Source organism: Elephantulus edwardii, unplaced genomic scaffold, assembly GCF_000299155.1.
Source record: "Elephantulus edwardii isolate Elephantulus edwardi_28Jun2011 unplaced genomic scaffold, EleEdw1.0 scaffold00093, whole genome shotgun sequence".
Taxonomy (NCBI): domain Eukaryota; kingdom Metazoa; phylum Chordata; class Mammalia; order Macroscelidea; family Macroscelididae; genus Elephantulus; species Elephantulus edwardii.
In genome coordinates, this window is record NW_006399843.1 from 11900530 (window position 1) to 11918742 (window position 18213).

Genomic DNA, 18213 nt, shown 5'->3' on the forward strand with positions numbered 1-18213 from the left:
GCACATAAGAACAACAACAACAATTTTGCATTTGTATTCATGAGAGATATTTGTCTGTAATTTTCTATCTTGGTCCCTCCTGACAGTATGTCCAAAGTATGAGATACCAAGTCTCACAATGTACAAAGCAATTGGATTCTGGAAGGTAGGTTCTCATGATTTAGTTGAAAATCATGTATAAACTATTTGGTCATTTTTTATTTTGTCAATAGTTGAGTGTAAGCTAATTGGTCACTTGGATTTAGTTATCAATCAGGTGTGGGCAGGAAGTCTCTTGTTTAGGTCAATCAGGGCCTGGTGGGCAGGCCTTTGTATTTAAAAGTCAGTTGGGCTGGAGGGCCTGTGGCCCTCGGGCCTGGTATTAATTTTGTTTGGGGAGAACACTAAGTGGTACAGCACTTGTCTGTCAGTTTGCTGTACCAACATAACTTGGGGTTGCTGTAATACTGAATTCTGTGTCACTGGTGTGTCTAATGCCATAATGGTTACCTATGGTAGACAGGGTTTGGCAGAGCTCCCAGACTGACAAACTTGGAAGCAGGATTGGCATCCACTTCTTAAATAACAGGGCTTTGGGAACCCTATGAACACTAGAGAAATTACAATAGTTACAGGACAGGGTTCAGATCTTTTGTCATACTCAACTCATCAGTTAATAACAACAACAACAAAGAAGCAATCTGACTGCTTCTTCTAAGAGACTTATTTGTTCACTTTCAATACTCTTTGCCAACACCATAATTCAAAGGCATCAATTATTTGGTCTTCTTTATTTATTGTTCAATTTTCACATGAACATGAAGCAACTAAAAATGTCACAACTTGGATCAAGTACTCCTTGTTATTTAAACTGAACCCTTGACAATAAATATGCCCAATGCAATATGTAAAACTTATTAATATTGTTTTAAATGTCTACTGTAGTATTTTACACTCCAGGTATCTAATTAATGAAAGATGGTGTTCTACCTCTGTAGCAATCTCCTGATCTACCAATGCCTTATCAAGAAAATGTGTAGTATGCCTTATTCTTGATGAACCTAGGGTGTCTTCCAAAGATCACTCCTTTCTAAGTGTTTCTAAGTCATGTGGTCAACAATTTATTCTCCAAGTTTGCTTGCTATCAACTGGTTAAGAAAGACAGAATTTTATTCAGCTCAATGTATCAGGTCTCTCTCAAGATTTCCAGAAACCCCCAGCCTCCAGTCACAGGGTACTGAAATAACCGAGGAGTTCTTTTTCTCAGTCAGTATCTGAGATGCTGTCCCTTTACTATTTCCTTACTGGCATTCAGCCTCCTTTCCCTCTTTCTGATATAATGTCTTCTCTCTCTAGCTTAATTCCCTCTTCTTGGCAAAGCAGAATAAAGCCACAGACACAGAGCTGTTCTCCCTTTCCTCCTGCAACCACTATGCTCCCTGTTCCAATGACAGATCTGTCTCATCTCATCTCATCTCTTTCACTCAGAACACAACTCCAAGTACCTGTCCCCTGCTCCTCTTTGAAGACTGCCTGACACTGCTCTGGCAATTCAGGGAGCAGGTTATGCCTTCTGGAGCTTCCACCCCCTCTTCTTCTTTCTTCTCTTATAGATGTCTATTTTTATACCTGGACTTAACCTGGAATTTCCTGAGAAGCTACCTTAGCCTTTTTAGAATTGCTATCTACTCCGTTTGAATTTTCAGAATTTTACAATAAGAGACCCCTAAATCCTCAGCAAGGTCTTCCTTTTTGGAGTTTTTATATATAGAACTCTATATTTTTTTTCTGATTAAAAAATAATCCTTCCTAAATCCTTTGAAAGACTTTGTGTTGGAGGGAGTTCTGGTGGCTTGGTAGTTAAGGAATTGTGGGGCCTACCCAAAGGCATACAGTTCAAATCTACAAGCTGCTCTGTGGGAGAAAGATGGGCAACTTCTTCCTATGTGATTTACAGCCTCTTATAAACAGCTGGTGGGTCAGCTATGAGTCAGTTCTGTCTCTATGATACAAAAAAAAACAACAGCAAATTGTGTTGAAGAAATGGGGGAAAGGCTGGTGAGATGGGAAGGAAGAGAGTAGGATGAGGAAGAAAAAGTGGGTAGTGGGATTCATGAACCATTCTTTCAATAAATAAATATTAAGAGGATGAGGGAGAGAAGGTTAACTCAGGAGAGGAGCTGGTAGATGGGAAGAGGGTTGATGGAATAGGAAAGAGACTAGTAGGATTAAGAAAGGGGATGAATGAGAGATGGAGGGAAGGATTAAAGATGATGGGAGGATGATGGGGGAGTCGGTGAAGGAAGAACAAGGTTGGGAACATCCATGAGATGGGAGTGACTGGTGTGCTGGAGGCAGGACAGAAGCCTGCTGTGGTGCCAACTCACTTCTTCTCCCGAGTCTTCTTGAGGATGAAGGTGATGAACTTCTTGAGCAGCAGGACAAAGACCAGGAGCCCAATGACCCCGCCTACGACTGCCAGGATGATGAGTGTCACCGTGTTGTCCACTTCCTCCACTGCAGGGTCAGAGAAGGGAAGGAAGGGTGGAGGAGAGAGAGAGAGTCACCCAGAGCTCAGCATCAGGTCCAGCCAAGGGCCGTGCAGCCTCTGCCCCACTCCGTGCCCTCCTGGGCACTCCCACCTCAGCCTCCAGCCCTCCCAGGCCTTACAGCAAGACAAGCTGAACCAAGGAGCCCATCAGGCTAAGGCACATCCCATCACCTCTCCACAAATACCCTCCCACAGACTTACACACATTTCTGAAATAATTCAGACTCGGGGCTCACAGCACAAAGGTCTGAGTCACGACTCGGCCCCCAAACTGCCATGTGAGAATTTCCTTGCATTCTTCCAGGTCTCCTTTGCCAATGTGGGGGAGGGAGGAACTAATGCTCTCTCTAAGATATTTCTGCTGCAATCCCAGAGGTGTGCTGTTCAAATCCACCAGATGCTCTGCTTGAGAAGGAGGGACAATCTCCTCCTGTACCAGTCACATCTGATTTGACGGTACACCCACACAAAATGAAAAATTAAAATTAAAAAGAGGAAAAAATAAGATTTTTTTACATAGTAGGAAGACTCTGACATCAGACAGATCTGGATTTTAACGATAGGATTGTCACTGGCTGCTATTCTCAGGCAAGTCACTTCTCTCCCCTAGCTCCCATCTCCTCATCTAAACAGCAAACTCGTAACTTCTTCCCAAACCTGCCCCATGCAGTCTTCCCTCTCATCATGAGAACACCATCCTCTAAGGTGCTCTGAAGAAAAAAAAAAAAGAAGAGGGATCATCCTTGACTCCTTCCTTTTTCTAAAATACCAAATTAACCCACCTGAGAAACTTGCCTTCTCTTTTTCAGAAAAACCTGAAATCTGACCACTTACTACCTCACCTAAGCCATCACTGGAATGTTGTGGTCACTTCTGAACTGATATTCCCCCATGAATGATTGTCTCCATCCTTGGCACAGAAGCCAGAGTGAGCCTGTTATATCACTAACACCCCTGCTCAGAACCCTCCAGTGGCTCTCATTTCACTTACATCCACAAGCCTCATACAACCTGGGTCAGTCTGACTCATCTCTTATACACACCCTTTTCCAGACACACTAGCCTCCTTGTTGTATGCCAAACATCTACCTCAGGGCCTTTGTACTTGCCTTTCCCTCAACCTGGAACATCTTTCCAAAGACATCCTCACTCTTCCTCTCTCATCTCCTTAAAGTGCCCTCACTCGGTGCCACTTTTTCTAGTGAGACTTCCCACACCCACACAGCTAGAAACTCACTTCTCCTTCCAAAAGCAAACTAGTTGCTGCCAGGTTGATTCTGCCTCATTGAGATCACAGCCGTGTCAGATAAGAATGGGCTTTAAGAGCTGATTTTTCAGAAGTATATCACCACAGTTGTCTTCCTAGGCACCTTTGTTGTTGTTGCATGCTGTTAAGTCAAAAACAACCCACAGTTGACCCTCCAGTGGATTTTTAGAGGCAGTAAACCATACAAGAAGAGACTGCCCATCCTTCTTCCACAAAGCAGCTAGTGGATTTGAACCACGTACCTTTGCTGAAACTGAGGAGGACCTGAAGCACCTGCTGCAGAGGGTCAAGGACTGCAGCCTCCAATATGAATTGAGGCTCAATGCCAAGAAGACAAAGATTCTCACCACTGGACCAATTGGCAGCATCAGGATGGATGGTGAAGAGATTGAGATTGTACACAGCTTTAGTTTGCTTGGCTCCACAGTCAACAGTCTTGGCACCAACAGCCAGGAAATTAAAAGGCATATTGCCATGGGAAAGTCTGCTGTTAGGGACCTCTCCAAAGTACTTAAGAGCAATGGTGTCTCTCTGGAGACTAAGGTGCGTCTGATACAGGCCATGGGCTTCACAATCACTTGTTATGCATCAGAGAGTTGGACAATGACCAAAGAGGATAGAAGAAGAATGGATGCCTTTGAGCTGTGGTGCTGGAGAAGAGTATTGAGAGTACCATGGGCTGCTAGGAAAACAAACAAGGAGCGTGGATCCTTGGAGGCAAGGATTCTGAGGCTCCATATGACATACTTTGGACATGTTGTGAGGAGAGACTGGTCCTTGGAGAAGGACATCATGCTTGGGAGGGTGGAGGAACAGTGCAGGAGGGGAAGGTCCTCTATGAGGTGGGTTGATTCAGCAACTGGGATAATCGGGATGGGAGTGTCAGAGACAGTGCGATTGGCACACGACAGAGCGGAGTTTAGGGCTGTTGTACATAGGGTCGCTATGAGTCGCAAGCAACTCGACGGCACATAACAACAACACCACCACCTTTAAGATTGCACCACAGCTTCTTACCACTAGGCCACTAGAGTCAAACTGCCAACTTTTTTGTCAAGTTCCGCATTCACCATTTGCATCACCCAAGGACTTAATTTTTTCTCCTCCAGCACTTGTTTTGTTGTTGTTGGCCACCAACGGACCCTACATACAGCAGTTCTCAGGTCTGCCCTGTCCTGAGCCAGTCTCACTAATTCCAACACACCAATTCCCATTGTCTCAGTTACTGCATCAATCCTTCTCATCCGGGGTTTTCCTCTCCTGTGCTGTCCCTCCACCTTTCCAAGCATGACGTCCTTCTCCAAGGACCTGTCTCTCCTGGCCACATGTCCAAAGTACGTGAAATAGAGCTTCAAAATTCTAACCTCCAAGGAGAAACTTGTTTTCACCCTCTCCAAGACAGACCTATTTATTTTCTTGGCAGTCCATGATTTATTCAAGCACTACAATTCAAAGCCATCTTGTTCCATCACCCTTAGTCATTGTCCAGCTCTCTGACACATAGCAAGCAATTGTGAAGCCCATGGCCTGGATTAGGCATACCTTAGTCTCTAGACTGACATTATTGCTTATTGGTACTCTGGAGAGATCCCTGACAGAAGATTTTCCCAATGCAATTCATCTTCTGATTTCCTGACTGCTGATGTTGAGTGTTGATTGTGGAGCCGAGCAAGTTGTAATTGCTAACAACCTCAATTTCTTCTCCATCTATCATAGAGAGCTGTCAATTGGCCCAGTGGTGAGAATCTTTGCCTTCTTGATGTTAAGCTTCAATCCACATTGAAGACTACAATCCTTGACCTTCTGCAGCAAACGCCTCAAGTCTTCTCCAGTTTCAGCAAAGACTGTGTGTGTCATCTGCATAATGTCGGTTGTTGATGAGTCTTCCTCCAATCCTGATGCCACATTCTTCTTCATAAAGTCCTGCTTCCCAAAAGATCTATTCTGCATATAGATAAAAGGTATGGAAATAGGATGCATCCCTGATACACTCCTCTCCTGATTATGAGCCACGCAGTGCTTCCTTGCTCTGTTCTGAGGACTGCTTCTTGGTCCAAGTTATATAGGTTTTGCATAAGCACCATCAAGTGGTCTGGGATAGCCATTTTCCTCAAGGTTAGCCACAATTTTTTGTGATCCACACTATTATATAATGTAATTTGTTTCCTTATTTTATCTGTTTCTTTGCTTATCACATATATTCTATCCTTATTCCCAACCAACTGGAAGATCATTTCCATGAGGCAGAAATGTCTCTGTCTTGTTCATTCTGTATTCTCAGTACCTATAACAGGGTCTGCTACTTAATGTTGTTGTTGTCATTGTTGTCGTTTGGCATCAAGTCGGAACTGACTCATAGCTGACCCTCCAGCAGGTTTTTAGAGGCAGTAAATCACCTGGGAGGAGACCGTGTGTTTTTCTTCCACTCAGCAGCTGGTGTGGATCTGAATCACACGCCTGTCAAGCTGCAGCACAATTTCTTCTCACTCGGCCAATAGATGCTCAGTAAATATGTAAGTAGATGGCTGGATGCACTAGGAAAAGCAGAGTCAAGACTCATCCCAAAGGATTTTATGGGTTCAAGTAGCTAGGGTGAATGAGAGTGCTTAATCCAGAGCTTGGCACCCAGAAACACTCAATAAATATTGCTTCCTTTCTCTTTTACTCATGATGACGGAGTACCAAGCGGGGCTGCAGGAGCCCAGACAGAGCTAAGAAGTGTCACCATAGGTGGACTTGACTCAGACCACTCTAAGATCAAAGAAAGCTGCCCAATGGATGATCACAATCAAGCCCGTTGCATGTCACTCCCAAGCATTCTGTCATCCACAAGAGTGGGAATCCCCAATATACACAACATGCAGCAGAATCAGGGTCCTTGAGCAGGTTCCTTCCTGCTTCCTCTCTGCTTCTGGACCCTTCCAGGATCTTCCTTTCCATGAAGCCCAGTCTGATTCTCCTTCCCTTACGGCAGTGCCCATTCTGTAAATACCTTCAGTAGCTGGGACCTACCTGGCTCCTTATCCTTTCCACTCTTGTTATCTCCTTGTTCTACCTGCTTCACACTGGAATTTCCCAACTAGAATATAAACCCTGAGGGGGGAGAGGACATGCATATTCAATTACTAGTTGTCTATGCCTTTCCTGGTGTGTGTATCAAATTCTTCCTTCTGTTTCAGTTATATGTGTAAAGGCAAATAATTGCCTTTCATCTTTTCCTAACCTAAGCTCCTCAGTATGGACTGAGGCTCAATGTCAAGAAGACAAAAATTCTCACCACCGGACCAATCGGTAGCATCAGGATGGATAGTGAAGAGATCGAGAGTGTTCACAGCTTCAGTTTGCTTGGCTCCACGGTCAACACTCTTGGCACCAGTAGCCAGGAAATCCAAAAACGTATTGCAACGGGGAAAGTCTGCAGTTAGGGACCTCTCTAAAGTACTCAAGAGCAACGGTGTCTCTCTGGAGACTAAGGTGCACCTGATACAGGCCATGGTTTTTGCAATCACTTGTTAATGCATCAGAGAGTTGGACAATGACTAGGGAGGATAGAAGGAGAATTGACCCCTTTGAGCTGTGGTGCTGGAGAAGAGTATTGAATGTACCATGGACTGCCAGGAAAACAAACAGATTCATCTTGGAGAGGGTTAAACCAGGCTGCTCCTTGGAGGCAAGGATTCTGGGGCTTTGCCTGACATACTTTGGACATGTTGTAAGGAGAGACAGGTCTTTAGAGAGGGACATCATGCTCGGTAGAGTGGAGGGACGGCGCAGGAGGGGAAGACCCTCTATGAGGTGGATTGATTCAGTGACTGGGGTAATCGGGATGGGTGTGTCAGAGGCAATGAGATTGGCATGGGACAGAGCACGGTTTAGGGGTGTTGTACATAGGGTCGCTATGAGTCGCAAATGACTCAATGGCACATAACAACAACAATAGCAAGCTCCTCAATGAAAAACATTATGTTTCACTCATAGGACTTTCTAGTACAGTAACTAGACATTCAATCAACTTTTGCTAATGGAATGCATAACAGTCATAATCAACATAAAGATTGCTTTCATAACCACAAAAACTTCTCTAATCCTCACATCTTCCCATTTCACAGATGAGGAAAATGAGGTTTAGAGAGGCTAAGTAAAATCATAAGCTATCGAACAACAGAATAAGAAATCAAGTTGAATCTCTCTAGCATCTAAACCTAATTGCTATAACCCTTCAAAGTGTAAGAGGAAGGAAAGCACCAATGTTTCAGTTGTTAGCATGGCAACGGATTGGCACCCGCCCCCAAGCCCTTCCCGCTTCACTGTCCTTCTCTTTGCCCCTACTACATACATTTGTCAACGACTTGGAGGAAGATGGTGGCCTGGTGCTCTAGATTTTGTTCCTTGGGGTTCCGCACATGACAGGTATATTTGCCAGTGTCGCTGAATTCCAGGCTGTCCAGCAGAATGGAAATGTTGTTCACCTTCTCCTTGGTGGAGCCCTCCAGAGTGATTCGATCATTGTCTTTCAACTTCACCTTGGGATCAGACTTTTCATTCTTCACAGTCCCATCTATAAGCTGGAAAGATAAAAAAGGAAGGTGATCAAGAGGGAATCAAGGTCCTCAAGAGTCTCGAGGCCAGTCTTTGCGTATCTGCTTGTCCAGTCTCAGGAGGAGCCTGCAGTCTGAGGGGTTTCCACCTCCTGAATTTCCCTTTCCAGCATCAGTGGCTCCACTTCTCTAACTTAATTCCTACTGCTGAAGGCTAAACTTCTTTCTTTTTTTTTCATTGTGTGGAAATGTACATAACAAAAAATGTTCCTTAATCATTTCAAGTATACAATTCAGAAACACTATTGAGCTTTGGTTTTGAAGAAGAGTATTGAGGGTACCATGGACTGCTAAGAAAACAAACAGATTCATCCTAGAGAGGGTTAAACCAGGCTGCTCCTTGGAGGCAAGGATTCTGAGGCTTCGTCTGACATACTTTGGTCATGTTGTAAGGAGGGACCAGTCCTTGGAGAGGGACATCATGCTTGGGAGGGTGAAGGGAAGGCGCAGGAGGGGAAGGCCCTCTGGGAGGTGGATTGATTCAGTGACTGGGACAATCAGGGTGAGTGTGTCGGAGACAATGAGATTGACACAGGACAGAGCGGAGTTTAGGGCTGTTTTACATAGGGTCGTTATGAGTCGCAAGCGACTCGACGGCACATAACAACAGTTACATTCATAATGTTGTAAAACTACTATTCTTTCCAAAACTTTTCCATCACCCCCAATAGAACACTGTGCCCATTAAGCAATACTCTCTCATTTTGCCTCCTTCTAGCCCCTGGTAATCACCACTTTGTATCTGTATATACTTGCCTACTCCATTTATCTCATAAGAGAACTCTGGTGGTCTAGTCAGTAGAGAGATTGTTGGTAACCCAAAAGTGGCACCTCTCTGGCAGCTCCATAAGGAAAAAGATGGGTAATCTACTGCCATTGGTTGTAGCCTAGAAAACCCCCACTGGATCATCAGCTATGAATCAATTCTGACTCAAAAGTAAAGAGAAGTTTTTTTGTTATTTATGTACCATCCAGTCAGAACCAACTCATAGCTGATGCTCTGGTGGGTTTTAGAGTCTACAATCACTTGAGAGGAGATTGCCCATCCTTCTCCCTCAAAGGAGCCAGTAGATTCAAACCACATGCCTTTGGGTTGGCAGTGCAATTCCTTAATGCTAAGCGACCAGAACTCCCTTTGTATTTCATATTAGTAGAGTCCTACAATACTTGTCTTCTGTGTCTGGTTTATATCACTCCATTTTCATGGTCAGTGCATGTTGTGGCATGTATCAGGATCTCATTCCTCCTTTCAGCTGAGTAAGATTCCATTGTATTCACATAGCACACATCTTGTTTATTTTTTTCATCTGTCAGTGGGCACGGGTTATTTTCACTTTTGGGCTACTGTGACAAGGCTGCCGTAAACACTGGTGTCCAATTCTCTCTTTACAGTCCTTGTTTTCAAGTCATTTGGGTTCATATTTTAAATGTTTCCTTCTATTTATTTTAGGGGGGCATAGAAACATCTTTATTGAGGAGGGTAGGATCATGCTGAGTCTAGGGGCATGCAGTAAAGGGGCAGTTGTGAGCTGTCCTCAGTGGTCAGGGCCCCAGGTCCACCCAGGACTCCCTGGACCTTCAAATTCTCCCTCATTCTGTTGATCTGGCCCAGGTGCTGTGAGGTCCTTAGGGGACTCAGATTCGATGTTTTTGACCTATGACCAGAAGGTAGATTCAAACAGGAGCTCCAGAACTGGGTATCCTCTCAGTGCTGTGGGGCCATTTGTGTATTGGAGAAGGAAGCTTTAGAATTTGGGGTTCATTAGGATTAGGGCTCTTGGAGTGCAAATGTACTGAGATCCTTGGAATCCACATAGGAATCCTTGTTTCCAGGAATGGAAATTCCATTCAGGGTCTCCTGGAGCCTATGAATAGGGATTGAGGTGCCCTGGGAGGCTGGAATGCATAGCTGTGGTGTCTTCGGTCCTAGGCACAAGGATCTCCATGACTGGGGCTGCTTGGGGATTCGGGATTGCATTTTTACGTAAACATGTTTCCTTTTATTAAGGTCTCCACAAAATGTCTCACACAGTTCTTACTGCTTTCTTCATAAAAGTCTTTTATGTAAAAAAAAAAAAAGTCTTTTATGTAATGGTCCTTTAAATGCATCACTTATTTCTGTCACTTGCTGTTCTACCTTTCCTGGCATTATGCCACCTGTCTATCTCAATGCTGGTCCTTCATGAAGAGACCTAGATCAATTCAAAAGCTTTGTCCACCAGCACCCTCCAAGTGCAGCATTTCATTATATCCAGAGTCAGTCTTTTGTAGCTTCCCTGTCCTAGCCTGGGTCCCCTACTAGACTGTAGCATGCAATAACACTGTTGATTGGTTCATTCCCCACCCCTGCCACACAACCCTGTACAACAATGGTTCTGCATATCTCTTATGCTTCTCTAACTTCCAGCTTTCTTTCCAAATCTGATTCCCTGGCCCTTCCCTCATTTGGACTCTTCTAATTCCATCTCTCCAAGGATCCAGAGAGGGGCTCTACCTCTCTCTCTTCCCATCTTATTATTTGAAGTGTGGGGTTTTGTTTGTTTTTTTTTAAAAAAAAGTTTTAAATCATTCACATACACTGTGTTTCATCAGTGGACACTGAATTTTATACAGTCATACTAATTTCTACATAGGTAATTCAAGTTCCACATATTTCTCAAAACCAGACAGAAGACTTTAGCCAAGAATTCCAGCCAACAGACCACAAATTCTAACATCTTGGAGAAGGGTCACGTGACGTCCCTGTCAGGTAGATTCTCTCAGGCAGGCCCTGCAAAGAACATGAGGGGGAAGAGGTGACAAAAATGATATTCCAGGGGCTATCACAGTAGGACTCAGTTCAGAAGAGACCCAATAAGAAGAAAGGAAGAACTAAGCTACCCTGTCCCATGCCCCATACTTACAATCTTGAATGTATCGCTGCTGTTGTAGGACCACCAAAAGCGAAGGTTCTCGAAGCCAAAGCAGCTGGAAAAAGTGCAGGGAAGCAGGATGCTGGTGCCATTGACAGCGTAGATGGTGGCAGCCTTTCCCACAGACACCTCCAACGACAGGGCCACAGGGAGCAGCAGGAAGAGACCTGTACATGGGAACCTATCCTTAACAAAACTTCTCCAGAAACTCCAGATTGGAGCTCTGTGAGGGGGCAAAGGGTGATGCTTGGTGTGTCAGCCTCTAGGCTATCCAAAATTGATAGGGCCTGGACCACTGGCGAGTTCTCCATTTCTCCAAAGGAAGGGGCGTTTGAATTCTAAATGACCACCAGGGGTCACCCCAACCCAAGAAGACAAGGTCTTTGCAGGCTTGCTCTGAAACCCGCCTACTCCCGGAACCCCAAGACACTGGGCTTGCTCTCACTCAAAGAGTGCAGAAAGGAGACCTTTTATTGGGAGTCCTCTTAGAGCAACGTACAGGATCTTCACCACAAGGTTTATTTTCTCCCTTTTCCCCTTCTATCTGAAGGTTGGGGACGACAAAGGAGGGGTAGTCCTGAGATGAGAGAGAAAAGCGGCAGCGGCTTTTCCCAGTGATCTCTCACCACAGGGCTCTGTCCGGAGGGCCAGGGAGGCAGGGTGACCATTGGGATGAGATAATGAGGGGGGGGCGGGGAGGAGCATGGGCAAGCCCTGGAATCCAACAGCAAGGCAGAGGGCGTGAGCAACCCTGGGAGACAAAGTCTGAGGGGAGAAAACCCACTGAGGCAAACAGACTCTAGACTAACCTAAATGAACGCGCTCAGTAGTGGTGGTGGGGGACACTGGACCCGCTGTACCCTCCTGACCCCAAGCACATCTTCCGCCCCTGTCTCCTTTCACTTCCCCACATTTCCCTGAAACGTCCCCAGGTAACCCCCTCAGAGCACCCCTCCAGTATTCCCAGAGCATCCCCGCAGAACCCACCCACAAGCACCTGAGCATCACCCCAGAGCACCCCTTCATCACCTCAGAGCACTCCCGCAAAACATATCCGTGAGCACTTCCGAGCATTCCAGAGAGCACCCCCCAGAGCATCCCCCTGACCATTTCCCCAGAGTATTCCCCCAGGACACTTCACCAAAGTATCTTCTTCCTGACTATATCCACCCCCAGCACCTCCCAGAGCATCCCCCCAAGAGCATTCTTCAGAGCACCCCCAGAGTATCCCCCAGAACACCCCCGCAGAACACCCCCACAAGCACCTCCAAGAATTCCCCATAACATCACCCCAGAACACCCCCGCAGAACATCCCCACAAGCACCACCCCATAGCGTCCCCCCAGAGCATCTGCCCAGAGCTCCCCATGGCTCCTTTCCATGGTTTTGCACCCCACACTGCCAGCGTCTTCCAAGGACGCCTCCAGGCGCCTCCTTCCTGCCTGCAGATTCCAAGGAAACCCCACTCCACTTCAAGGTCATTGCAGGAGAAACCAAATGTATACCCCTCCTGCGCTTAATGAAAGGAGAGGGTCACCTCGTGAGGGATCAGAGGTGGGTCTACAGTGACCTGGATACTGAAGACACTTTCCTGGGCTAAACAAGCATTGAAATAGCGATGACACAGGACAGAGAGCAGCTCTCAAGGTCCCCAGGCTATTCATTTTGCCGGCAGCACACTGCTTCATCTTCTCAGCCTCTGAGTTAGGACTGCTGACCTTTAGGTTAGAAGCCCAGTGCTTCACTCACTGCACCACATCTGGCAAACCGCTTTCTGGTTTCATCTTTCTCACTCTGTGCTCTAGTGGATTGAACCCCAATCATCCTATTCCCCCACCCCTCATCCCACACACTCCTCCACCCCCACACACACACATATCCCCATCTACACACACACACCGCCCCTCGCCACACAATACACACATAACCACCACATACCCCCAACCATACACACAACCCTCACACCTAACCACTTACCCCCTACCCCACACATACACATATATCCCCACCTCATACATTCCCACCATATACCTCCGCATCTCCACACACAACCCCACCACACATTCATACACACACACCCCCCATCACTCACTCATTACCATCCAATCTGTTCAACTCCTAGGGGTGTGAGCCTCCAGCAGTTTCTAAGGCTGTAAACCAAGGAGACTGCCCCTCTGTCCCCCTCAGAGGGGCTGGTGGACTCAAACTGCTCGGGCCTTTTGGTCCGCAGAGCAACACCAGCGAGCCTGCTTTTCTGCGAGCAGCTCAATACAGAAGGCGTCACTCGGGTTCTGGTCATTACTCACATTTTAAAGGTTGGAAAAGTGAGGCTGAGAAAAGCAAAACGATGTGCCCATAGTCACACTGATTCTAGAAGAGGTCTCGGAAATCTCAGATAGTGTTTAAATTCAAGGCCAACAAATAACAGCGAGTAGCAGTCTGACTGCATTAACTTCTACCCCAGGCTTTGCCTAGCCTCTGTCTCTATCCAGATTGTAGCTCCTGTCAACTCCATAGACCTCTGGCCATATAAACCCCAACAGTGTCAGAGCTAAGAAACTAATTAAAACTCCACTGCCTCATTTTACACACAGGACAACTGAGGCACACGGTGAAAGGTGACTCTGAGTGCAGTGGCGGGGCTGGCTGAGATGCTGGCCCAGCCCACTACGGCTCACACATAGCCCTGCAGTCAATTCCCAGCACTGTTCATATTTCCAAGACTGACAGGGTCATTTTTTTTAAAGGTTGTCACACCAACCTTCTTCACTTTTTCCACCCTCATTCTCTGTAAGGGCCTCTTTTGTTTAACTTAATTCCCACAAGCTACACCATAAACAAGTTTCCTCTTGTTTGTCCACAGGGAGACGATAATGATGCTGTTAGAAATGCTGGTGCCTCTGAGTAATGCTTTTTAAAATAGACATGGAACACCTAGGAAGGAGCCCTGCTGGCACAGTGACTAAGCAAATCAGCTGATAACCTAAGGGCTGGCGGTTCAAGCCCACCACCAGCTCCTGCATGGGAGAAAGATCTAACAGTCTGCTTCTGGTAAACATTACAGTTTTGGAAACCCCATGGGTCAGTTCTATCCTCTCCTACAGGGTTAGAATTTGGTTGGGATTGACTCAGTTGTAATGAGCTTGGCTTAGATTTTTATGTGTCAGGAACCATTCTAGAACAGTGCAAATAGTTCAAACAGAGATGGCTGCATCTGACTCTGGAGATTTTTAGTCCATAGCCTGAGAATTTGCATTTTAAAAAATTTTCCCCTGATGAAACTAAAAAGCCTTCCATGTGGATTACACTTAACATAAAATTAAAATCCTTACATCTGAGCCAATAAAACATCATGATAAATGGATAAAAGATTGAAGTTGCCAAGGATTTCATTTTTACATAGATCCATAGTCAACACTCATGGATGTAGCAATCAAGAAGTTAAACAAAATATTGCAATGGGAAAAACTGTTGCCAAGAACTTACTGAAAATGCTAAAGAGCAAGGATGTTAGTCTAAAGACTCAAGTATGCCTGGCCCAAGCCATGGCATTTTTAGTTGCTTCATACGCATGTGAAAGTTGGACAAGGAGCAAGGAAGACTGAAGAATGTATGTCTTTGAATTATAGTGTTGGAAAAAATAGTGAATATACCACAAACTCCCCTAGGAAAAACAAATTTATCTTGAAAGAGTAGCCAGGGTGCCCCTTAGAAGCAAAAACAATGAAACTGTCATATTTTGGGCATTAAGAGGGGTTCAGAACAGAGCAAGGAAACACTGCATGTGTCAGCGATGTATGTGTCCTGTCTCCATACCTTTTCAATCTGTATGCAGAATAGATCATTAGAGAAGCTGGACTTTATGAGGAGGAATGTGGCATCAGGATTGGAAGAAGACTTATCAACAACCTGTGTTATGCAGATAACACAGCCTTATTTGCTGAAACTGAGGAGAGCTGGAAGCATCTGCTGCAGAGGGTCAAAGACTGTAGTTTGCAATATGGATTGAAGTTCAAAAACAAAGAATCTCACCACTGGACCAACTGGCAGCATCATGATAGATGGAGAAGAGACTGAGATTGTTAACAATTTCAGCTTGCTGGGCTCAACAATCAACACACTTGGCACTAGCAATCAGCAAAACAAAATATTAGTTACATTAGGGAAATCTGCTGGTAGGGACCTCTCCAGAGTGCTGAAGGCCAAAGATGTCAGTCTAGAGACTAAGGTGTGCCTGATCCAGGCCATGGTCTTTGTAATTATTTGTTATGCAACAGAGAGCTGGACAATGACCAAGATGACAGAAGAAGTGATGTCTTTGAGTTGTAGTGCTGGAAAAGAGTTTGAATATACCATGGACTGCCAAGAGAACAAATAGGTTCATTCTGGAGATAGCAAAACCAAGAGGTGCTCCTTGGAGGCAAAAATTTTGAGATTCCATCTCACATACTTTGATCATGTAGCCAGGAGGGGCCAATCTTTGTAGAAGGACATCATACCTGGAAGGGTCGAGGGACAGGAGAAGAGAGGAAGACCCCAGATGAGATTAATTGACACAATAACTCGGGTCATGAAAGTAGGTATGTCAGAGACAATGAGATTGGCTCAGGATAAGGCAGGGTTTAGAGCTATTGTGCATAGAGTCGCTATGAGTTGCAAGCAACTCGATAGCACATAACAACATTAGGAGGGGCTCAGTCCCTGGGTTCAGTAAACTCAATGGCACATAAGAACAACAATCCCTGGAGAAGGGCATCATGCTTGGAAAAATATAGAGGATCAATGAAAAAGAGACAAATTAGCAGCACATTGGCTACACCAATGGGCTTAAACTCAGCAGAGGTTGTGAAGGCTATGCAAGGCCACGCAGGGTTCCCAATATACAGTTGCTGTGTGTCAGAACCAACCTGACAGCACCTAACAACAATTCCCAGAGAATGCTGGGGTCTGGGCACCACACTTTCAGGATCACAATGGTTTCCAAGAGTCAGCACTTCAAATCCACCAGCTGGGAGGAAGATGGGAAGTCCCCATGCTGTAAAGATTTACAGCCTCAGAAATCCACAGAGGGCTGCTATGGGTCAGACTTGATCAGACAGCAGGGAGTCTGATTTTGGTTAACTCCAACTTTTTCTTAGCATGCTGAAATGTAGGTATAATGATTCTCATTTTACAGATCCTAAAACTGAGGCTCAGAGAGGCTGAGTAACTTGTCCAGAGTCACCTACTTGGTAAGTGCTGAATCTGGACTGGGCATACACTGTAGGACAGGATATTTTATATACACTGTCTCATTTTGTCTGGGGACAGTGGTAGCTCTGAGTAGTTCAGCTCAATTCTCACCTTCTATATTTAGGAAAGCTGGGCTTTGTGTCTGTCCAGTGCAGCACATGCACAGCCTCCCTTCATCTGTCTGTGAGGCTCTCGGTTGCTCTGATTCCAAGCAGCTTTCAGCAGAGCTTTCAGCCTAACACGAACTAGTAAGAAAGGACTGTCGATCTATGTTTGAGAAATAGCCAGTGAAAACCCTATGGGTCAACAGTCCCATCTGTAGCCAGTCACAGGGATGGTGCAGGCAGCCTTTAATTCCACTGAACTGGGGTTGTCATCAACGGGAACTAGCTCACGGCAGCTAACAACAACAATACTGAATGCCCAGTTATTATTTTTTTTCTTGTTGAACAGCCCAGTTATTATTTTTATCCCAAATATACAAATGAAGAATTAGGCTCAAAGAGATTAACTTACCCAGGGCCACAGAATCTTCAAGATTCAGACTTAGGTTGGCTTTGCACAGGTGATGACCCTGCCTCTCCTGGGGACACTGCTGTCCTGGCTGAGTGCCCCTGGTATGAATCTGAAGTCTAGGACAAAGACTTCCAGGTCTAGAGGTCCCACTCTGCTGCCAGGGCTGACACTGCACCAAAAGATGGCCTTCTGGTAGGAGACCCAGGCCTGCTTCTGAGCCCCAAGGGACCTCACAAACCAAGGAATAGGATGAGGAACTGTGACAGAGGGATTCTCAAGGGAAAGGTACTTCCTGGAGTCACAGCCCCTCATCAGGGCACAAAAGTGTGCTCCAAGGAGCTCCACTGCTCACTGACAACCAGCACTGTGAACCAGCTTATTCCAGTTCAACCCACTGGTGATAATTCGCCTTTCTAGCTCTGGTGACCTACTGGCAAGAAGCTGCGTTGCAATCCTGAAAGCACGTAGTTCGAGGCTACCAGCTCCTCCGTGGGGGAAGGAAGGATGGGAAATCTCCTCCCATGCAATTACCTGCCTCTGAAAACCTGCCGGGGGGTCAGCTATGGGTTGGTTCTGACTCTACAGTACACAACAACAACAACCCAGATATACTGAACCAAAATCTAGATTGTAACAAGATCCTCAGGTAGTCCTTACAGATCCCGCTGCTAAATATAGATTCTGGTTCAGTGTATCTGAGGTGACACTGCAAATTCTCAGCAGGGGAGCGAACGGGCACCCAGCTCCTGGGGAACACAGGGGAATTCATCAGAGACTGAATCACCCCTTCTCAAGCCCCAGCTAGAAGGAAGTATCCAACCCCACAAAAGATGTACAACCAAAGCGAAATTTTTGTGATTGCGTTAAAACACGAAGAACAGAAGACGTGTCCAGAGGAGAAAACCATTTCCTTAAGACCTTGCTCAAGGCTCAGGTGTGCATTTCAGCTGACTTGTGTGCGCTCATGTGCATGAATTAGCCCTCATGCACTCAGAACTCCCAGTGTGAAGAATTTCCACAGAAGCCCAGAGGGGACAATGAAACCCAGCAGAGACACTTCCACAGAGGCCTGGTGTCTGCACTGCCCAGCTCTCCCGTCTCCAATTCCCTGCCTTCTCCCTACAGACCCAATCTCACCTGTGAGGCCGGGCTGGCGGG

The 18213-nt window shown here is 45.8% G+C and overlaps 1 protein-coding gene across 1 annotated transcript in view; it reads right to left on the bottom strand.

Moving 5' to 3' along the window:
- LOC102856887 overlaps positions 1 to 18213 on the bottom strand; it is a 34996-nt gene that overhangs the window by 5912 nt on the left and 10871 nt on the right. Inside the window, exons 5-8 of the mRNA XM_006890883.1 lie at positions 17713 to 17801; positions 11299 to 11474; positions 8134 to 8362; positions 2367 to 2496 (exon numbers count right to left, since the gene is read on the bottom strand). Coding sequence (XP_006890945.1) covers positions 2367 to 2496; positions 8134 to 8362; positions 11299 to 11474; positions 17713 to 17801 — 624 coding nt within the window. The remainder of the gene's footprint in view (positions 1 to 2366; positions 2497 to 8133; positions 8363 to 11298; positions 11475 to 17712; positions 17802 to 18213) is intronic.